The 24134-nt window shown below is 42.3% G+C and overlaps 1 protein-coding gene across 1 annotated transcript in view; it reads left to right on the top strand.

The window, feature by feature from the left end:
• The window catches only part of AGPAT5 (1-acylglycerol-3-phosphate O-acyltransferase 5), a 128528-nt gene that overhangs the window by 20618 nt on the left and 83776 nt on the right, over positions 1–24134 (top strand). The window contains exons 2-3 of the mRNA XM_034766359.1: positions 18173–18242; positions 22631–22746. Coding sequence (XP_034622250.1) covers positions 18173–18242; positions 22631–22746 — 186 coding nt within the window. The remainder of the gene's footprint in view (positions 1–18172; positions 18243–22630; positions 22747–24134) is intronic.

Here is a 24134-nt window from a genome sequence, read left to right as displayed (position 1 = left end):
AACTGAACACAATACTCCAATTGAGGCCTTATTAGTGTGGAATAGAGTGGAAGAATTACTTCATGTGTCTTGCTTACAACATGCCTGCTGATACATTCCAGAATGATATTCACTTTTTTTGCAACAGTGTTATATTGTTGACTAGTATTTAGCTTGTGATCCACTATATTCCCCAGATCCCTTTCTCCAGTATTCCTTCCTAGGCAGTCATTTCCCATTTTGTGTATGTGCAACTGATTGTTCCTTCTTAAGTGGAGTACTTCACATTTGTTCTTATTGAATTTCATCCTGTTTATTTCAGACCATTTCTCCAGTTTGTCCAGATGATTTTGAATTTTAATCCTATCCTCCAAAGCACTTGCAACCCTTCCCAGCGTGGGTATTGTCCACAAATTTTATGAGTATACTCTCTATGCCAGTGGTCACCAACCCGTCGATCGCGATCGACTGGTCGATCCTGGAGCCTCTGCCAGTCGATGGCAATCTCCGGGCCGCGAAAAGTCCGGTTGCGAGGCTGGGCTCAGGTAGGCTGCCTGCCTGCCGAGGCCCCAAGCTGCTCCTGAAAGCAACTGGCTGCTGGCACATCTCTGCGGCCCGGGGGGGTAGGGGAGAGGGAGGGAGGGGCAGCAGGTCTCCATGCCCCCACCCCTGCACTATCCCTGTAGCTCCCATTGGCCAGTTTATAATATATGGAGATATACCTATCTCATAGAACTGGAAGGGACCCTGAAAGGTCATCGAGTCCAGCCCCCTGCCTTCACTAGCAGGACCAAGTACTGATTTTGCCCCAGATCCCTAGGTGGCCCCCTCAAGGATTGAACTCACAACCCTGGATTTAGTAGGCCAGAGTTCAAACCACTGAGCTATACCTCCCCCTGGGGCCAGATAGACATGCCAGCAGCCAGCTGCTTCTGGGAGCGGTGTGGGGCCCTGGCAGGCAGCAGGTAGGCTGTCTGAGCCCAGCTCCATCGCCGGCTGAGGCCACCTGTGGTAAGCAGCTCCTGGCCAGAGCCTGCACCCCGCACCCCAACCGTCTGCCCAGGGTCAGAATCCCCTCCTGCACCACAAAAGACACTAATAAAAAGTAAAATTCATGAAATGTCAAGTGGATTCTATGAGATTAGGTGCAGTGTGACCATATGACCCCTGCACCCAAACTCCCTCCCAGAGCTTGCACCCCTCACTTCTGCACCCCAACCCTCTGCCCCAGGCTGAGCCCTGAGCCCCCTCCCACATTCAAAACCCTTCAGCCCCAGGCCAGAGCCTGTGCCCCCTCCCGCACCCTAACCCAGTGAAAGTGAGTGAAGGTGGGGGAGACCAAGCGATGGAGGGAGGGAGGAATGGAGTGAGCTGGGCCAGGCCTCGGGGAAGGGGCAGGGTAGATCCTGAGTTGATCTTACGTTCAAAAAGTGATCATGTGCATAAAAAGTTTGGCGACCACTGCTCTATGCCATTATCTAAGTCATTGATGAAGATATTGAACAGAACCAGACCCAGGACTCATCCCTGCAGGACCCCACTTGCTATGCCATTCCAGCTTGACTGTGAACCACTGATGACTACTCTCTGGGAATGGTTTTCCAACCAGTTATGCACCCACCTTATAGTAGATCCATCTAAGCTGTATTTTGCTAGTTTGTTTGAGGAGGTCATGCAAGACAGTATCAAAGGCCTTACTAAAGTCAAGATATACCACATCTACCACTTCCCCTCTAACCACAAGGTTTATTACCTTGTCAAAGAAAGGTATTAAATTGGTTTGACATGATTCTTTCTTGACAAATCCACGCTGACTGTTACTTATCACCTTATTATCTTTTAGGTATTTCCAAATTGATTGGTTGGTTATTTGCTCCATTATCTTTCCAGGTTCGGAAGTTAAGATAACTGGTCTGTAGTTCTCTGGGCTGTCTTTATAGATTGGCACTATATTTTCCCTTTTCCAGTCTTCTGGAATCTCTCCCATCCATGAGTTTTCAAACATAATCGCTGATCGCTCAGATATCTCCTCAGCCAGCTCCTTGAGTATTCTAGGATATATTTCATCAGGCCCTGGTGACTTGAAGGCATCTAAGTTGTCTAAGTAATTTTTAACTTGTTCTGTACCCTATTTTAGCCTCAGATCCTACCTCATTTTCACAGGTGTTCACCGTGTTAGATGTTTGATCGCTACTAACCTTTTTAGTGAAAACGGAAACAAAATACGCATTTAGCACTTCCACTGTTTCCACATTTTCTGTTACTGTCTTTCCCCCTCATTAATCAGTTAGCAACCTGCATCTGTGACCTGAATGAACTGGTGGTTTGACTATGACCAAACTGGTGTTTTAAAAATGGATGAGCTAGACTGTAGGCCGCAATACCATATTGCATAGACTACAAGCAGGTCTTTGAAATAACCAAAACTGACTAACTGAGACACTTGCATAAAAGTCATGGTGAGAAATAGATTCGTAGGACTGGAAGGGACCTTAAGAGGTCATCTAGTCCAGTCCTCTGCACTCATGGCAGGACTAAGTATTATGTAGACCATTCCTGACAGGTATTTTGTCTAACCTGCTCTTCAAAATCTCCAAAGATGGAGATTCTACATCTCCCTAGGCAATTTATTCCAGTGCTTAACCACCCTGACAGTTAGGAAGTTTTTCCTAAAGTCCAATCTAAACCTCCATTGCTGCAATTTAAGCCCATTGTTTCTTGTCCTATGCTCAGAGGTTAAGAACAACAATTTTTCTCCCTCCTGCATGTAACAACCTTTTATGTACTTGAAAACTCTTATCATGTCCCCTCTCAGTCTTCTCTTCTCCAGACTGAACAAACGCAATTTTTTTCAATCTTCCCTCATAGGTCATGTTTTATAGATCTTTTATAATTTTTGTCGCTCTTCTCTGGACTTTCTCCAATTTGTCCACATCTTTCCTGAAATGTGGTGCCCAGAACTGGACACAATACTCCAGCTGAGGCCTAATCAGCGCGGAGTAGAGCAAAAGAATTACTTCTTGTGTCTTGCTGTGCTCCAGCAGTCATATAGTTGCAATTTAAAGCCTAAAACAGTTGTCTACTGTACTTTCTATATTGTCAATCATCTTTCTGGTTAAAAACCTTAGCTCACTACATTGCTCTTCCTTTTAACTTATTTTCCTTTCCTGGCTTCACTATGCTATTTTTCTCTTCCTATGTTGTCTTCAATGTTTTCCCCCCCTCCTTCTCCACTTGCGTCAATCTCTCTCATTCACAAGAACATACTCTTCTTACTTATGCCATTGGTCTCTCCCACTAATGCATCCGTAAGGCTTAAACACTTTTACCTGGTAGTTAGAGGACTAAACTTACTAGCCAAAGTTTGATATGAAAGGCTAGAGTGAGGGTGGGAGGTATTCTCCAGTATTACTCCGAACAGCCCATGCCTCCTCTCCCCACCTCAAGCTGTTGGGATTGACAAGACTAATCAGTTCACTTTGCTGCAGCTTGGCAAAATTATAAGCAGCAGGAAGGAGGCTGGAGCTGTCTGTCTGCAGACTTCAGAGTACAGCACTACATTGTTGACTCTCATCTATCTCACTTTGCAACCATAAATGTTAGGCTTTCTTGTTCATAGGAAGGCCTAGATTGCCTAGAAGTTGAAGGCACTTGCTGAGGAAAGCTTCCCACGCTCATCATGGGCAAGTAGATTTTTCAAAATCCATCTCTGAGCATTAGGTCTAGTCAGTGTTTTCAAGACCCCCAGTCAGGAACACCTGCCTCTATCTGTGTACCAGTTATATGTCATAGCTAATCCACAGTGTCGAAGGGTCAGAAATTACATTTTTTTGCTATCTGCTGTGGATCATATTAGACTGATTTGAAGAAAGATTTTTATAATGTACTTTCTAGAGCCATCTTTTAAGGTCTTTGTGAGACTCTTCAGCTGAACTTGCTAAGGAAAGAGTGTAATATTTCTGTTCAATAGAGTCCTTGAAGTCTCCACTAGTCCTATGTTTAGTGACCATGAAGATTCTAGGTATACCTCTACCCCAATATAATGCAGTCTGATATAACACGAATTCGGAGATAACGCGGTAAAGCAGCGCTCCGGGGGATGGGGCTGCTTTACCTTGTTATATCCAAATTGGTGTTACCACAAGCGTTTCTCTGTGCCCGCCCGTTACTTGTTGCGGCCCTCCCCAGGGCCCCACACCCCAGCTCACCTCCGCTCCGCCTCCTCCCACGAGCGCGCCGCAGCTCCGCTTCTCCTTCCTCCCAGGCTTGCTGCACCAATCAGCTGTTCGGCGCGGCAAGCCTGGGAGGGAGGAGAAGTGGAGCTGCGGCGCGCTTGTGGGAGGAGGCGGAGGTGGAGCGGAGGAGAGCTGGGGCACGGGGGCTGCAGCAAGTAAGGGGGGGTGCAGAGGAACCACACCCCTCCCCAGCTCACCTCCGCTCCGCCGCCGCCTCCTCCTCCTCCCACAAGCACTCCACTCAGCTCCATTTCTCCTCCCTCCCAGGCTTGCCGCGCCAATCAGCTGTTTGGCGCGGCAAGCCTGGGAGGGAGGGGGGAGAAGCGGAGCTGCAGCGCGCTCATGGGAGGAGGCAGAATGGAGGTGAGCTGGGGGGGGCCCGGGGAGGACTGCAGCAAGTAAGGAGGGGGGCGCAGAGGAACCGCTCCCCGCTCCAGCTCATCTCTGCCTCCTCCCCTGAGCACACCACCGCCGCTCCACTTCTCCCCGCCACCCTTTCCAGGCTTGCTGGGCCAAACAGCTAATTGGCTCGGCAAGCCTGGAAGGGAGGGAGAAGCGGAGCGGCAGCGCGCTCAGGAAGGAGGGGGAGGCAGAGTAGAGGTGAGCTAGGGCGGGGAGCGGTTCCTCTCCCTACCCCGATATAACACGGTCTCACCTATAACACGGTGAGATTTTTCGGCTCCTGAAGACCACATTATATCGGGGTAGAGGTGTACACAGCACTGAAAACAAAAGTTACCCATCCAAAGGAGTAGTATGACATGAGTGACAACAGTGCAAGCTTCTCGACTGTGCCCCTCAACTCAGACCTTTTAGAGTGAGAGGGTGGCCCTGTAATTTCCATCAGGTTCTTCTTGCCAACAAGGCTAACGAGGACTTAGATTATGTAGTTTCAGTGCAGTTCCTAGCGGATGAGTGTCTAAATTCAGTTCACTAAGGCCACCAAACAGCTGTCAGATGGTAACAACCTTTTGCTCATCACTGAAATGGGCCAAATTGAAATCGGTGACCTAGAAGTGAAAGTCTTTACATCCTGTTAACCTGAGCCATCCTGTCCCTCAAGACTTGACAGTATTTGGATCCTCTCTTTCTCATTTATAAAATAAGAAGTAAAAAAGGCTGGAAATATTCTCTTCAGTTCAAAACAGGAGAATATTGATTATTTATATAGCTAAACAATGTATCTCTTTTATTGGATATAGCTGTATTTTGTGTTTAACATGTGTCTTGAATAAATCAATTTTTCTTTGGTCATGTACATGGAAAAACTGTTACGGACATGGAGTACTCACTTTGAAAAAAATCTATTTAGAAAAAGCAACATAAAGGTGCTTTACCAAACTGGGATTATTAAAAATAAATTATAGGGAAAGATCTGACTCTGAAGAAATAAATAATGCAGATTTCTTCTTGGATGTGGCGGATAATCCTGGCTATAGTATAGGATGCTATCTTGGAATACAGTACTGTTTGTTTTTTAAATTCATTTTTCTAATTAGTTAGTCAAAAGTCAATCGTGTATCTCAAAAATGATGTAGGGTTTGGAGGGAGAAAGGGAGGCACTAAAACTTTGTTTTTTAAAATATTTGTTTCCCACTGGATTTTTCTGTAGGTTTATCCCTCTTTTGTTGTACAAGCTTAGTGGTAATAAACAGTTTTTGTTGTTGTTCTTATTCTTCTTGCAAGACTTAAATGTTGTGAACTAGCTGGTACTGTTCAGTGACCTTCTGCATAAGTGTTTGTTTCTTAGGGATGGATTTAGATTGGGTTTTCCCTCCTCATCTGAAGCGTTATCTTTGCCAGGAAGGGTGTCATTTGATTCAGAAAAATCTACAGAATCATAATTTCAATGATGTCACCCTCTGCAGCATGGCCAGTGGAGACTTGTTGCCCTTCCTTTCCCCCTGGGTCCGAGCCCCAGGTCTTGGTCAATGTTCTTTCTAATTTTTTCCATCTATGTATTGAATGAATTTTGTTATGTGCACCATTTCGAGGTAATGTGCGGATGTGTGCCACCAGTAGAAACAAAAAACCTACATATAATATATATTTTTAAAAAGTTACCATGGGGATAATTATTCCAGCCAGGACAGATTAGGCATTTTAGAACTCACTACTCACAGAATTAAATTTAAGCGTAAGAGAGAAATAAAAACTATGAAATGCATAGACCAGTCAAAACACTAAAATAACACACTTTGAAAGAATATTATTACAGAGAATATGTGTATTGCATGAAGTATCAAGAAGTAACAACGATAATAATACAAGTATGTGTTGGGAGGTGAGTGTGAAAGACAGACACACAGTGTGTGTGTGTGTGTGTGTGTGTGTGTGTGAGAGAGAGAGAGAGAGAGAGAGAGACACAGGCAGGCAGGCAGGCATGTGTTGCCCCTTTAAGTAGATCGGCACTCACCACTCTGAAGCCTACTTGTTCAGACACATCAGCAGCTGCCAGCAAGCTCCGTCCCACTCCTGAGCCCTGTCATGTCATCCCTCCTGCTCTGTGGAGATGGGGTACAGGGTCGGGGGGAGGAGGACTCCCTGACATCAGTACCCTTCCCTACCCCCCCAACTCAGCACAGCAGGCAGAACACTGCCGGGAGCAGCTAGCCAGGGGCTCCAAGGCAGAGGGCAAGGGCAGTGGGGGTAGGGGCACCTGAAGTGCATGGCACTTAATAGACTGCTGGGTGTCCATGCAGCTTAGAGGGAACTTAGGTGTTGGTAGAAATTTTGATAATACAGTGTCATCAGTCGCAGTGGGTATTATTAAAAACCCTTTCTCCCATGAATACAATGGTACCAAACATGGCAAACCTAAACAATTATGTAAATACATGTTCAAGAAAATTTTTTAAAACCATCTTTTTTTAAATGATGCTCTGACACTGGCATATCAAACATTCAGCCCTCACAAAGTTAGATTTTGGCCCTCGACTGACTGTTCTTTATCACCTACTGCTTAGAAGATGACACCACATTAATTTTTTTGAATGCTGAACAGATTACTATAAATGGAAGGAGTGTTTCAAATTGATTTGCCCTCATGGGCCAAAAAAAAAGTGGCTCAGTGGTATTATCAGATTTATTATGCCAAAAAAGTTGTAATGAGGCACCAGTTAAAACGTCAGCAGCCAACCAGAAATTACTGGAATCCCTCTGTAAACAGTATGCGCTTATTTATATAACATAATATAATTCATTACAATCCCAAAGTAATTTATTACAAAATCCCTGTTTTTTACTTTGGTCTTCATGATTTTTAGGGAGATGAACAGTACTGACTAATAGCTGAATTAGTCAACAGGGAGATGAACAGTACTGACTAATAGCTGAATCTTTGGAGATTGTTTCTGGGGAGGACTTGCTTAAACACAACACTCAGTGGCTTCTTACATTCTGTACATTCTGTAAGAAGTGCACCCATAAACTGAATTTGGCAAGGTTGGAGTGGAAATCCATCAGGAAAAAGTTGAAAATGCCAGGACAAATGCCAGCTGTGCATGAGACTCACCTTCTAGTAGGTCCCATGACATGGGTTTAGAGAAGAATGCCTGCTTCTTCTGCAGTAAGCTGGAAACCCAATGGCATCCATTAAGTATAGTTTCAATATGAGACAGGTGAGAAACTGTGTGAAGCAGTCACTCTTAGCAAGAACGTTGCATGGAAAGTACGCAGGTGCATTAACTCAAGAGACATCCATGCATATATTGCATATCACATCATGTGCTACGCCAAGTATAAATGTAATGTGTTGCACCCAAAGGAAAAAGCAACAGAAATTAAGTACTGATTTTTTTTACTGTAAATGGTGCAACTCAGCTGGAGTTCATAAATTGCCTCACAGAGGCTCTAATGGATGGGAAAGTGGTGGTGATGGCCAATACAGAGGTTAAGAACAGAGAAATATGTGTTTTGTATGGGATTGAAGAGGAAAAAATGCTCAGCAGAGAGGCTCTTAAAGCACTTATTGAAGATGAACTGTGGGATATGGATGTAGTTTTTAGCAATCCTATCTGCAGAATGAATCACAGTGCATATCTTTAAAAACTGCAAAATAGGTGATCCTATCAAAAGCAAAAGAAAGTACTGATGTCAACAGTAATATGAAGACTGTTTGCACAATGTCACAATGAAGAAGCTACTGTCTCATACTCACAGGAATGAGGAGTTAACCACATACATTTATAAGAAAAAGTATTTTGTCTTATAGTATATGGGAGTTTCAGAGATTCATAACTGATGGCAAACTGAAGATATAATATTGCATGACCTGCACTAGTTGAAGTTTTGCATCGCTGGTCGCAGTGACTTCATCACCATCAGGTATGACAGTAAGCAAATGGAGCACAAGGATGCCATTTTATTGCAAAGCTTCATATACAGGAGTTTGAGCAAAAGATAGATTTCCAACACATACACAACAACTGTATGGCTTCTGCGTAATCCACCGCTACAGGTGGTTGTTGGCTTAACAATTCATTCCAAAACCCATAGCAAATTTCTTGTGCAGCTTATGCACAGGATTGGCTCCTCCATTGACTATAGCAAAGTAGTTCACCTGGAGACTGCAGTTGCATTCGGTGAAGAACCTCATTTGCAAGTGAATGGAGGAATGTGTGTTCCCCCAGAACTCGTCATGAGTGGGTTTATATTTTGTGCTGCTAATAACTTAGATTTCCTTGAAGATGCATAAGGTAGCAAACATACCTTCATGCTACTGTTATGGTCTGCTAAGAGGAACGTATTAAGGGGTACCTGTCCCAGTCTCAAGTCCTGTCTGGATCAGCAAAGACCATTCCATGAAGGGGCTTCCTGTCTTCATGGCTTGCTTACTTTCCTGCCAAGGTCCAAAAATTCTGAAGACAAGAAGTCCAGTTTTCAATGAATCAGCAGTTGAATTGACTATAATAGAGCTTTCAACATTCAGTAACCTTGACTTCACTTGATCATTGTGCAGAAGTTAGGTACATTCCAGGTGACTCATATTTAGCTTTTGGTCCACTATAACCCCTAGATCCCTTTCTGCTGTACTCCTTCCTAGACAGTCTCTTCCCATTCTGTATGTGTGAAACTGATTGTTCCTTCCTAAGTGGAGCACTTTGCATTTGTCTTTGTTAAACTTCATCCTGTTTACCTCAGACCATTTCTCCAATTTGTCCAGATCATTTTGAATTATGACCTTATCCTCCAAAGCAGTTGCAATCCCTCCCAGTTTGATATCATCTGCAAACTTAATAAGCGTACTTTCTATGCCAATATCTAAGTTGTTGATGAAGATATTGAACAGAGATGGTCCCAAAACAGACCCCTGCGGAACCCCACTTGTTATACCTTTCCAGCAGGATTGGGAACCATTAATAACTACTCTCTCAGTATGGTTAACCAGCCAGTTATGCACCCACCTTATAGTAACCCCATCTAAATTGTATTTGCCTAGTTTATCAATAAGAATATCATGCGAGACTGTATCAAATGCCTTACTATAGTCTTGGTATACCACATCCACCACTTCTCCCTTATCCACAAGACTCGTTATCCTATCAAAGAAAGCTATCAGATTGGTTTGACACGATTTGTTCTTTACAAATCCATGCTGGCTATTCCCTATCACCTTACCACCTTCCAAGTGTTTGCAGATGATTTCCTTAATTACTTGCTCCATTATCTTCCCTGGCACAAAAGTTAAACTAACTGGTCTGTAGTTTCCTGGGTTGTTTTTATTTCCCTTTTTATAGATGGGCACTATATTTGCCCTTTTCCAGTCTTCTGGAATCTCTCTCGTCTCCCATGATTTTCCAAAGATAATAGCTAGAAGCTCAGATACCTCCTCTGTTAGCTCCTTGAGTATTCTAGGATGCATTTCATCAGGCCCTGGTGACTTGCAGGCATCTAACTTTTCTAAGTGATTTTTAACTTGTTCTTTTTTTATTTTATCTTCTAAAATAAAGAAGATATTTATCCCCTTCCCATTCTATGCATCCGAAGAAGTGGGCTGTAGCCCACGAAAGCTTATGCTCTAATAAATTTGTTAGTCTCTAAGGTGCCACAAATACTCCTGTTCTTTTTCCCCTTCCCATTAGCATTCACTATGTTAGGCATTCCTTCAGACTTCTCGGTGAAGACCAAAACAAAGAAGTCATTAAGCATCTCTGCCATTTCCAAGTTTCCTGTTACTGTTTCTCCCTCCTCACTGAACAGTGGGCCTACCCTGTCCTTGGTCTTCCTCTTGCTTCTAATGTATTGATAAAAAGTCTTCTTGTTTCCCTTTAGGAAACTAGTGTAGCCAGTTTGAGCTCATTTTGTGCCTTTGCCTTTCTAATCTTGCCCCTGCATTCCTGTGTTGTTTGCCTGTATTCATCCTTCATAGTCTATCCTAGTTTCCATTTTTTATATGACTCCTTTTTATTTTGTAGATCATGCAAGATCTCATGATTAAGCCAAGGTGGTCTTTTGCCACATTTCCTCTCTTTCCTCTCCAGCAGAATAGCTTGCTTTTGGGCCCTTAATAGTGTCCCTTTGAAAAAACTGCCAACTCTCCTCAGTTGTTTTTCCCCTCAGTCTTGATTCCCATGGGACCTTACCTATCAGCTCTCTGAGCTTACCAAAATCCACCTTCCTGAAATCCATTGTCTCTATTTTGCTGTACTCCCTTTCTACCCTTCCTTAGAATTGCAAACTCTCTGATTTCATGATCACTTTCACCCAAGCTGCCTTCTACTTTCAAATTCTCAATGAGTTCCTCCCTATTTGTTAAAATCAAATCTAGAACAGCTTCCCCCCAGTAGCTTTTTCAACCTTCCAAAATAAAAAGTTGTCTGCAATGCAGTCCAAGAATTTATTGGATAGTCTGTGCCCTGTTGTGTTATTTTCCCAACATATATCTGGATAGTTGAAGTCCCCTATCACCACCAAATCTTGGTCTTTGGATGATTTTGTTAGTTGTTTAAAAAAAGCCTCATCCACCTGGTTAGGTGGCCTGTAGTAGACTCCTAGCAAGACATCACCCTTGTTTTTTACCCCTTTTAGCCTAACCCAGAGACTCTTCACACTTCCGTCTCCTATGTTCATCTCCACCGCAGTCCAAGTATGTACATTTTTAATATATAAGGCAAGACCTCCTCCCTTTTCCCCCTGTCTAGCCTTCCTGAGCAAGCTGTACCCATCCACACCAACATTCCAATCATGTGTATTATCCCACCAAGTTTCAGTGATGCCAACAATGTCATAGTTGTATTTATTTATTAGCACTTCCCGTTCTTCCTGCTTTTTACCCATACTTCTCATATTTGTATATAGGCATCTAAGATACTAGTTTGATCTTGCCTCCCATTTTTACCCTGACCCTCCTTTCTCTCTGCCATTATAGCCCACACTCCCTCTTGTTTCCGACCCATCTCCCAGGTCTCCATGTTCCCCACTTACCTGTGAGCTTTGCTCACCTGTCCCCGTCGAACCTAGTTTAAAGCCTTCCTCACTAGGTTAGCCAGTTTGTGTCCAAATAGGGTCTTTCCCCTCCTCGAAAGGTGAACGCCATCTCTGCCTAGCAGTCCTTCCTCAAATAGCATCCCGTGGTCGAGGAAGCCAAAGCCCTCCTGGCAACACCATCTTCGGAGCCAGGCATTCACCTCCATGATGCATCTGTCTCTGCCCGGGCCCCTATCTTTGACAGGAAGAATTGAAGGGGAATACCACCTGCGCTCCAAACTCCTTCACCCGTACTCCCAGAGCCCTGTAGTCAGTCTTGATCTGCTCACTGTCACATCTCGCAGTATCATTTGTGCTCACATGGATGAGTAGCATGGGGTAGTAGTCAGAGGGCTGGATAATCCTCGACAATGCCTCTGTAACATTTCGGATACAGGCCCCCGGCAGGCAGCCTACCTCCAGAGATGAAATGTCAGGGCGACAGATGGGTGCCTCCGTCCCCCTCAACAGAGAGTCTCCAACCACCACTACCCTATGTTTCCTATTAGCAGTGGTGGCAGCAGACCTCCCAACCTTAGAGGTACAAGGCTTCTCCTCCTTTACTGTAGGGAGTGATTCCTTCTCCCATGTATCAAGAAGAGCATAACGGTTATGTATTACCATGGCGGGAGGGTTCGGAGCAGGGGTGGAGCACTGCCTGCTGCCAGAAGTAACCAGCTGCCAGTGTCCACCCTGAGCCATCACCTCCTCCACCAGTGGTGTGTCAGCAGTCCTGTGTGCTGGGACAGCTACCTCAGCTGTCTCCACATGGACACTGTCCAGGAATTGCTAGTGGATTCGGATGCTCCTCAACCTAGCCACCTCCTCCTGTAGCTCTCCCACCTGCTGCCTGAGAGATTCCACCAGCAGGCACCTTTCACATTGGATGTCCCCCCTCCCCCCCAGCCTGGATATCAGTAAGTGGAAATTGCAAGTTACAGTCCCTGCAAAACCACACCAGGATTTGGGTAGAAGCATCCATGCTCAGGTGCTCTGTCTGGCTACAGGCGCAGGTGGAGGAGACAGAAGCAGTGCTGGTACAGGTGTTGCGGGTCTTCCTAAACATCGTAAGCCTCCCTCTGTCAAACTCCCTCTCAAACTTCCCTGTCTGCAGCCCCCTGGTCATTCTGCCTCTGGCTTTTAAAGCCTACTTGCCTAGATCAGTCCCACCCCCTCGTGAGTCACACTGGGGAAGGCCAATCAAAGGCAATCAAGGGAACAAGGTCAGGCACTCAGTCCCAACTGCCACAGCAGCTGTAACTGAAACTGAAGTCACCTGAAATCAGAATCACAATTAAAATTCAAACAGTCAAGCAAACTCACTCGCACCAACAGCTAGTACTCTCACCTGGTAGCCTGTTCGGCAGTGGGATCTCTTGCTTTCCCTCTCAAACTCCCCTGTCTGCAGCCCCCTGTCTGCTCTGCTGAGGTCTCTTCCAGCCCTAATCTTCTATGATTCTTCTATAATTCTACGGTCTTCCTAAGCCTGACAGTGTAGCTAGGATCTTATGCCAACAGAGGTGTCTCAGCATAGTAATCGTAGATGGTATGGCTGAGGTACAAGCTTTTGACCATCCAGAAAAAGTTAATCTTCTGAGATTGCTGAATTCTTCATTATGAGGCTACAGAGAAAATACTGGACTTATGACAAAGTCCACGTTGTGTTTGACATGTATGCAGGAGAATAGATTAAAAATATTACCAGAAAGAAAAGACTCCATAGTATTGCACCTGTCCAGTACAAAATCATTGACTCCACAAACATCTCCAATGTCATAATGAAGAAGCTACTGTCTCATACTCACAGGAATGAGGAGTTAACCACATACATTGCAGGAAAAACGTTCCAGCATGCAAAGAATTTTGTCACTGCATGGCGTAACAAAGTTGCTGCCTCACACTGTTGCGTGGAGTTTCTTTGTAGGTCCCAAGAGTAGGCTGACACTAAAATTATCTTGCATGCCATCAATGCCACAGAGAGAGGTGCTACTTAATTCTGGATTTTTGCACAAGACACAGGTATTCTAATGCTCTCTATGAAATGCGACCAAAGATTTTTGCAAGATTCTGTTTTTGTACCTAATGTTATGGAACAGAATTGCTGGATATCTCTCAGCGATGTGTTCCTATCACTTGGACCATTTAAGCCACCACACTGCCAGGTATCCACACCCTTTCAGGATATGACACAACTGGAAGGTTGGCTGGAAAGACCAAATTACCTTTTTCTGGAAAGCATTTGATTAGCTTCCGAAGACTTTTCTTGCTCTGAAAATACTTGTAATAGCTGAGACAATCACTGATATGCACTGTGGATGACGATCCGTGTGACATGTCTAGTCACAGTGGTTCCCTAAACTAAGATGACGATGATGACTTTGATTTGAATAAATGTTTTCAGTCCTACATGTCAAGGCTAATTTCCCTAGAATTACCAAAGATCAATATCTATTTTATGTAAGTAAACCATCCCTGTGTTAAAATATAGTTTTAAAAAGTTGATTTAAAAAAGAAAACATCTTCTCAAATATATAGCTACATAATTATTCTAGGCTTGTCGCATTTGGTACCATTGCATTCATGGGAGAAAGGACTTTTGAGTAATACCCAACTTGATCCATTTCCAATTAAATTGTATTATTAAAATTTCCACTAACCAGAGGATCTTGAGCTGGGAGACAGAGGGACAGCAAGTCCCTCAAGCACTCTGCAGAGGGTGACACCATTGAAATTATGATTCTGTGGATTTTTACAAATCAAATGATACTTCCCTTGCCTTTCTATCGCTAAATTGCCAATGGAATAAGATTTTACTACTTTATACTCCCGCACTAAAAAGACAAAGTTTAGTTTCACAAACTAGATGATTTATGATTTCAGTGGAATTCCTGTAAATGAGTTGTAGGATCAGGCCCCTAAACTGTTGTTTTGTTCCTGAACAATGTGTAATATCTACAGTTGGCATTAAAATTTAAAATTAAATTTAAAATTTTCAGTGTAATGCAGTGGCCAAAGGGGCTAATGTGATCCTGGGATGGTTAAACAGGAGAATAGCAAATAAGAGTGTGGAGATTATTCCCTCTTTGTATTTACACTGCTGTGACTGCTGCTGGAATACTGTCTAGTTCTGGTGTCTACAGTTCAAAAATAATGTTGATAAATTGGAAAAGGTTCAAAGAGCCGCAAGAATGATTAAAGAATTGAAAAACATGCCATATAGTGATAGACTGTTTAATTTAACAAGAGAAGGTTAAGTGGTGACTTGATCACAATTCATGGGGAACAAAAATTTCATAATGGACTTTTCTGTGTAGCAGACAAAGGTATAATGGGATCCAATGGCTGGAAGTTGATGCTAGACACATTCGGACTAGAAATTAGGTGCAGATCTTTATCAGTTAAGGTAATTAACCATTGGAACAGGTTACCGAGATTTGTGGCGCATTTTCCATCAACTTTTAAAATCAAGATTGGATATTATTCTAAAAGATGTTCTCTAGATAAAACCTTAATTCAGGGAAGTCTTATCGCCTGTGGTTATGCAGGAGATCAGACCAGATGATCACAGTGATCTTTTATGGCCTCTCAATCTATGAAATCCTTACATAAGAAAATGCTCAGACACATTCCATGAAGGTTTTGGAGAGCTGTCATTCTGGATATTTTCCGTGTGGACTGGAATTCAAATTACAAAGACAGTTTTAAATTGGAGTACTGACTCTTGGACTAATTTTAACTCAGTGGGAGTTACACCCATTTATATCGGCCTGAATTTGACGTGAATGTCTCTTTGCCATATACTGATGTAATTCTCTGCAGTCGTTGTAATCGTGTGTGTGTATGTGTGTGTGAGAGAGAGAGAGAGAATAAATACATTAAAGCAGTAGTCCAGTGTTTTCTCTATCTGTCTTTAGTAGTAGAGGAACTGAACAAGAATGTAATGTAGTTTAAAAAAAAAATGGTTACAGAGACTATGAATAGGAAAGGTGAAAATAAATGTGGCAAAGTTCCCTGGGCCTGAACAGAGACATCTGTTCATAAGAGCCAAGAACTAAAACTAATCCACAGAAAAATGTTTTGAGACAGTTTTATTGTGGAAGTTGGTGGTTGCTCATGACCTGATTACATTTAGTATGGGCAGAGGACAATCCCAACCAGTAATATATATTTAGTGTTTCAAAAGGGCTATTTTCCCCAAACTGAGGAAAATTATCAATACAATTGTTTGGGAGAAAAAATTTAGACAAAAAAACATGAATCAAAATTGGCAGCTTCTTTTAGAAGTTTATCAAATGGCCAAAAAGCACAATGCCACAATTAATAAAGAGGACATCTTTGGCTAAAAGCCCATCCTGGGTCAGTGCTAAAGCAAAGGCAGCGATTAGTTATCAAAAACCAATATATAAGAAATGGGAAAAAAGGGGAAAGATGTAACAATCAGTATAAAGCAGAAGTCCTGAAGTGCCGAAAATGTATAAGGAAAGCTAAAGATAACAGGGAAAAATCCATGACTGGCAGGGATAACAATAATAAGAAGGGGTGTGTGTGTGTGTGTGTGTTTATAAAGTTTAAGAACAAAAGAGATCCTAGCAATGGAAGAGTTCCATCACTAGACGGAGATGGTAAAATTGTTAGTAATGATGCAGAAAAGGTAGAAATGTTCAATAAATATTTCTGTTCTGTATTTGGAAAAAAGTGAGATGATGTACTCATCTCATATGAGCATTAAGTACTTTCCAGTCAATTAGTAATTAAGGTGGCTGTTAGACAACATCTACTAGGAATAAACATTTTTAAATCAACAGGCCCACATAACTTGCAGTTAAGAGTCCTAAAAGAGCTGGATGAGGTCTCTGGACCATTGATGTTAATTTTTAACAAATCTTGGGGTACCAGGAAAATACCAGAGAGTGGAAGAGTGGAAATGTTGTGCCAGTGTACAAGAAGGGCAAGCGGGTTGACCCAGATAAATGTATGCTAGTAGTTAGCCTGACATTATTCTGAGGCAAAATAATGGAAAATTTGACACAGGAGCCTGCCTTAAATTCAATTCAATTGATAGAGAATTGGAGAATAGGAATATAATTAATGTCAGTTGACATGGATTTATGGAAAATAGGTCTTGTCAAACCTTATTTTATTCTTTGCTGAGATTACTGAGATTGGTTGATAAAGGGAACTGCTTAAATGTAATAGACTTTTGTTAGCCATTTCATTTAGTGTCACACAATGTTCTGATTAAAAAATTAGCACTGTACAAGATCATTAAATGGATTAAAATCTAGCTAATGGACAGATCTCAAAAAGCAGTCACTAGGGAATCATCATTTAGTGGGGTTCCATAGCGATTAGTCCCAGGCCTGATGCTATTCAACATTTTCATCAATGATCTGGAAGCATAATATCAGAGTTGATAGCAGATGATGCAAAGATTGGTGGAGTGGTACCATAATGATGACAGGGCATTTATACAGAGCAATCTGGATCACTTGGTAAACTGGGCCTATTCAAACAAAATGTCTTAATACAGCCAAATGCAAAGTTATACATCTAGGAATATGGAAAGTAGCCCATGCCTACAGATTGAAGGATTGTATCTTGGATAGCAGTGGGTCTGAAAAAGGTCTGCGGGTCCCAGTGGACAAACAAATCAACATGAGCTCCCCGTGTAATGTTATGGGAGAAAGGGCTAAATGTGATTGGGCCCAGTTCTTGTGTCCACATTTTAAAAAGAATATTGAAAAATTAGAGATGATGCAGAAAAGAACCACAAAAGTGATTTGAGGGCTGGAGAAAATGCCTTGCAGCAAGAGCTTAAAGATCTAAATCTGTTTAGCTTATCAAAAAGATCAAGAGGTGATTTGATTGCATAAATGCCTTCACAGGGAGAAAATACCAGGTACTAACATACCCTTTAGTCTAGCAGAAAAAGGCATAACAAGAACCAGTGGCTGGAAGCTGAAACCAGACAAATTCAAATTGGAAGTTAAGAACAAATTTTTAACATTGTGACACACTACCAAGGGAAATGGTGGATTCTCCATCTCTTGATGTTTTCAAGTCAAGACTGGATGCTTTTCTGGATGATATGCATTAGTCAAGCACAGGTTATTGGGCTCAGTGTAGGGGTAGTTGGGTGAAATTGTGTAATCCAGGAGGTCAGAGTAGGTGATCTAATGGTCCTTTTTTGCCTGAAATGCTATGAATTTATGAATCGCATGGGCATAAGGATCTGCCTGACTGGATCCCATTTCAGGATTGAGACTCAATTAAGGAAATGTCTTTCGTACTTCAGGAGCAGCATATAGACATTACTCACTGTTTGGAAATAGATGGTACACATGATGGTTCCTGATAAGATCTCATTAGAGGTTATTTTAATTAATGGTGGTAACTGGCTAAGAAGTTCTATTGCTTATTGTTCATTAAGTTTCTTTATTAATTGAAGTAATGAATGTAAATAATGAAGTAATGTTTTATTTCTTTTTTAGATTATAATCTATGGAGATTTGCCAAAAAATAAAGAAAATGTAGTATATTTATCAAATCATCAGTGTACAGGTTTGTATTTCATTTGTTTGCACTTTTTTTTTTTTTTAACTGAAAGGTAGAAAAGCTGTTGGGCATGCTATTTAAAGAGAAATATTTCAGATTTTGCCAGTATAATCTTAAGTATAGACAGTGATATTAAATATAGCTAGTAACTATGTTTTAGCTAAATCTCTGTAGTGTTTATGTAATCTGTATTTTTTAAGAACAACCTTAGCAACAAAGTAGGAGATTTTTTTTAACAGAAAGTTATAAACTGACCTTGAAAATGAGTATTATAGCCACTTATTTCTTAAATTAATTTCTTAAGAGGAGGGTGTCACAGATTAACTCATATTATTAGCGAATATGAGTCCAGACAAATATAATCTCTACATCAGAACCTGTGCTTTAAATTTCTTTTGGTGTTTCTGGACCTGAACCTGCAAAGTGTCTTTGCATATGATCCTACTTAGCACTGAGTGCAGCTAATGAGAGGCACTTGGCACCTTGCAAGGTTCAGCCCTATCTGAATTACCACAAAATCTAAGTCATAACATTTAAACTCTAAAATCCAAGATGCAACCCTAAATGGAGAAGATGAGGAGGCAGTTAAATTCAGCAAGGAAAAACTCCTGGAATTATTTCCTCTCTCAAGCACCTTTCAGTATCAGGCCCTGAGTACCTTAATTTCCATTGACTTCAGTGAAGGCACTCAGCACCTTAGAGGAGTAAGCCTTTTAGTCCAATCTACTATGCATTATAAGGTAACTTGGTTCAGCTGTGCTCATCCAAGTTTCCTTATGTCTGGATTTCTCTACAGGGAAGACAGATACCACCTGTAACTCAAGATCAAGGTTCAGTTACCTCTCTGCTAAACATTTAATTGGGTCTGTGCACCTCATCAAACAAAGGTTGTCAGAGTGAGAAATCCCACTGAAAACTAAGAATTGGTACCTACAAACTTATGTGCTTTATGGCCCATTTGTTTTAACTTTCCTCAGAGGATTTAGGTGTACAGTAAGCTGATATGTGGAGTTGTTAGTATTTTATTTATGTGGTGCTGCTTGGTACAGGGGTGAACTGATAGTATTGCATTTTGTTTTTGTGACTTTAAAGGATTGGCTGGCTGCTCAGACCTTGTGTATGAGAGCTTTTTATTTATTCTAAATTGAATGAAAAGAAATGTATTTATGAAACTGTCCACAGCATAGTGTCTGGGCAATAATCAACAGTCATGTTTCTATACCTAACTTGTTGATCATTGTCAAGTCTGGATGAGTCTCACCCATCATTTAAATTATATAGCATCCCCATTAGGCAAAAGCCCAGGAGAAAACAGTCTTGCAATGTGCCCTGAAGATCAATAGAATATATCTTTGCCAACCTAGTGAGAGCAGCAAGTCCCAGAGCTAAGGGTCCTCTACTGGAGTGATGCCACTGTATTTCTTTTGATTGATTTGACAAAGTCTGTTCTTGCTTTAGATAAGTGTTTTGTGCTTATCATCATTAGTCTTTACAGCTGGTCTAAAGAGCAGCATTGAAGGACTCCGAAGGAGAAATCCATGGTGTCCTCAGAGGTAGGGGGTCATGAAGAAGAAAAAATTAAATGGCAAGGAAGTGAGGGAATCTCTCAAGTTTGAGTAGGGACATACGAAGTAGGGGACCTTCCCGGCTTGGAGGAGAGGAAAGTATATTTTTCATACACGGTAGAGAAAACTACTAACTTAAAACAAAATTTCCTGATAAATTGAGTGCACCTGATGGCTCTTTGCACTAGCAAATTGCAGAGTCACACGCCTAAATGCCACAAATTGGACTTTCAGTTGATCAATGAAACTGGAAAACAGGCAAGACTCTTTTAAAATCTATTGACTATAATGTTTAACATATTAAAATAAGATTGTCATCAAATGTCTGCTTTCCATATTGTGGGACATGTAATATGGAAATGGATTCTGATGCCAGGTTTTTCAGAAAGATGATGTTTGTGTATGCACATGTGCATATACACAAAATGTGTGTCATTTAAGGTTATTGCAAGTAACATGCCTAATGCAAATCTTCAACAACAAAGAAACAAAAAGTTAAGTAACAGTACATACCATCTGTTCCTCCACCCCGAAAGATATACCTCACCAGTAGCACAACCACTGAATACCACAGATAATGTATCTCAACCTTAACTCTGCCCCATAGGGAATGCCCCTCTTTCAGTGACCACTTTCTGAAACGTCCACTACAGTTATCTTCATAAAGACCAGATACCTCCCACTATTACTTCTACACAGTTTTGGGAATCCACGTGAACTCAAGCTTTATAGAATACACATGTATTTAAGTCAATGTGGCTACTTGCGTGCATAAAGTTATGCTTGTGCAAGATCAGCCCTTTAATCTTTGCAGGTAATTGATGATAGAATTTCAAGTGTCACCAAGTTTTTGGATCTGGAACTAAATTGTTTTTTTTCTTGTTAAAGATGTAGTGAAGTGCTGTCCGTGCATGGGAAATAACTGCCTGGGAAGGAATACTGCAGAAAAGAATCTGGGTGTTATAGTGGATCAAAGATTAAATAGGAGTCACCACTGTAATAAAAAAATTGTAAAAAAAGGGGAGGTGGGGCTTTAAAATACATCCCAGATGAGGGGACATCATTCTGGAATGTATTAGCAGAAACAATGAAAGCAGGACACGAGAAGTAATTATTTCACTCTGCTAAGCTCTAATAAGGCCTCAACTGGAGTACTGTGTCCAGTTGTAGACACCACCTTCAGGAAAGATACAGACAAATTGGAGAAAGTCCAGAGAAGAGGAACAAAAAAGATTGAAGGTCTAGAAAACATAATCTATGAGGAAAGATTGAAAAAAATTGAGTTTAATCTGGAGAAAAAAAGACTGACGTGGGGAGGGGGACATGATAACAATCTTCAAGTACATAAAAAGTTATAAAGAGGAGGGTGATAAATTGCTCTCCTTATCCACTGAGGATAGGACAAAAAGTAATTGGCTTAAATTACAGCAAGGGAGATTTAGGTTAGATATTAGCAAAAAATTACTTAGGGGGGTTGTGGAATCTTTGTCATTGGAGATTTTTAAGAACAGGTTAGACAGACATCTGTCAGAGACAGTCTAGACCAGAGGTGGGCAAACTACGGCCTGCGGGCCCCTCCTATCTGGCCCCTGAGCTCCTGCCCGGGAGGCTAGCGCCCGGTCCTTCCCCTGCTGTTCCCTCTCCTCCCGCTCTGAGCTCGCTCTGCTGCCGGCGCAATGCTCTGGGAAGCGGGGCTGCGAGCTCCTGTGGCAGTGCAGCGGCAGAGCCGGGGCTGACCTACACGGTGGCATGGCTGGCCGCCAGCCAGTGCTCCAGGCAGCGCGGTAAGGGGGCAGGGAGCGGGGGGGTTGGATAGAGAACAGGGGAGTTAGGGGTGGGGGTGTGGATAGGGGTGGTGGGCAGTCAGAGGGCAGGGAACAGGGTGGTTGAATGGGGCCAGGGTTCCCAGGGGGCAGTCATGAAGGAGAGGGGGGGTTGGATTGGGCGGCAGGGGGCAGTCAGGGGCAGGGGTTCTGGGGACAGTCGGGACAGGGAGAAGGGGTGGTTGGATGGGGCAGAGGTCCCCGTGGGGCAGTCAGGAAGGAGAGGGGAGGTTGGATAGGGTGGCGGGGGGCAGTCAGGTGCAGGGGTTCTGGGGGCGGTCAGGGAACAGGGAGAAGGGGTGGTTGGACGGGTCAGCGGTCCCAGAGAGGGCAGTCAGGAATGAGAGGAGGGGTTGGATGGGGTGGCGGGGGGTAGTCAGGGGCGGGGTTCCAGGGGCTGTCAGGGGCAGGAGTCCCCGGGGGTCCATCGGGGGCGAGAAGCAGCAGGGGTCAGATGGGGGGCGGGGCTGGGCCATGCTTGACTGTTTGGGGAGGTACAGCCTCCACTAACTGGCCCTCCATACAATTTTGGAAACTTGATGCAGCCCTCACACCAAAAAAGTTTGCCTGTCCCTGTCTAGACAATACTTAGTCCTGCCTCAGTGCATGGGAGTGGACTAGATGATCTGTCAAGGTTCTTTCCAGTCCTACATTTCTGTGATTCTATGAAACTAAAAAAAAAACCCAACAGCCACCTCTTGGAATGGAATATTTAAAGTTATGAATGAACAGGAGTAATTAACGTGTCAGGAAAAGTTGACAAGGAAGTAACAAATAAACATGATTCTGGGAAGATTTCTTAGTATTGTCATTGAAAAATATCAGTCATCTTGAGTGTTTACTACATGCTTTTTTCCTCTCATGTGATTTCTGTTATGAACATCAGAAGCATAATTACTGTTTCAGCAGCACTTTAGTTCTATCCTGTGTACAAAACGTTTTTTGTTTCCTCAGGGATATTTGAGGCCCAGTTTGACTAAAGAGTTCTGGGTTTTTGTCTTTGCAGTTGACTGGATTGTTGCAGACATGTTGGCAATCAGACAGAATGCTCTTGGGCATGTCCGATACGTTTTGAAAGATGGGTTAAAATGGCTTCCCTTGTATGGGTGGTATTTTTCTCAGGTAACTCCCATTTGTTTGTTTTTCCTTGTTTGCACATGTAGTGTAAAATGTTATTATCTTCTTTACTGTGTATTTCTAGTACTACTTGTTCAAAAGGAATAGCAACGAGTCAAAATGTTCTTGGTGTGCCTTTATTTTAACAAGAAAATTGATTGGTCTCATTCAGAGGGGTGTACATTTGAACATTTTTCTAATATTGATGTAAAAGACAGCTGTTTATCAGAGGATTGACTCAGCTTTTTTAACTAATATTTCTTAACTAATCTTTCTAATTAACAAAATACTGTGTTTTAGAGTAATATCAGAGTTAAAATCATGGGGCAAAATTTAGAGGTGGTGTCTAATTTGGGGTCCTTTATGCTTGTTCTCCCTTTCAGATATTTACATACGTGTGCTTGTCAATGTGTAAGACCCAGATTCTCCTTTAATCCTTCTGTAAATTGGGGGTAATTTCATTGAAGACAGTGAAGTAATACTGATGTAAAACCAGTAAGAGAGGAGAACTGGAAGAATGTTCTCAATCATTTTATCAAGGGAGGTTGAAGTTTGCCTTCATTCTATTGCCACTACAGAATGGTCAGGGTTGCCTTAACATGCAGGTGTCATGAGATCTGCACAGTTGTCATTACACCAATAACGGACTATGGCTTCTCCACAATTGTCTAGGCCAACCTCTCCCGCATGACAGCATGGCTCCTTTAGTACAGTAGAACCTCAGAGTTACAAACGCCTTGGGAACGGAGGATTGTTTGTAACTCTGAAATGTGCACAACTCTGAACAAAACATGGTTGTTCTTTCAAGTTTACAACTGAACATTGACTCAATATAGCATTGAAACTTTACTACGAAGAAAAAAAATGCTGCTTTTAACCATCTTAATTTAAATGAAACAAGCACAGAAACAGTTTCCTTACCATGTCAATTCTTTTTTTTAAACTTTCCCTTTATTTTTTTAGTGGTTTATGTTTAACACAGTACTGCACTGTATTTGCTCCTTTTTTTTTTTTTTTTTTTTTTTTGGTCTCTGCTGCTGCCTGACTCTGTACTTACAGTTCCAAATGAGGTGTGTGGTTCACTGATCATTTCATAACTCTGGTCATAACTGAGGTTGAACTGTAACTACTGCCACTGGCTGGCATCTCCACAGCTTTGGAGGAGTAGTTGTAGAGATGGTTTACTCAAATTCAGTGCTGCGTGGAGCAAGCATCAGTTCTCAAACACCCTGTGGATATGGAGGAGAGCATGCCACAGAAGGTATCTGCTTCCTTACTCCACTCAACTCAATATACACAGAGCCCAAACCCTATGGTGCTCCAGGGAAGGGGCTTCTATTGGGTCCTGAGAACAGGGGAGAATGTGCTATGGAAACAATGACCCATCCTTCTCT

This window comes from Trachemys scripta, chromosome 3 (assembly GCF_013100865.1).
Source record: "Trachemys scripta elegans isolate TJP31775 chromosome 3, CAS_Tse_1.0, whole genome shotgun sequence".
Lineage (NCBI taxonomy): Eukaryota > Metazoa > Chordata > Testudines > Emydidae > Trachemys > Trachemys scripta.
The sequence above is the reverse complement of the archived record's forward strand: the minus strand, read 5'-3'. Positions and strand labels throughout refer to the sequence as shown.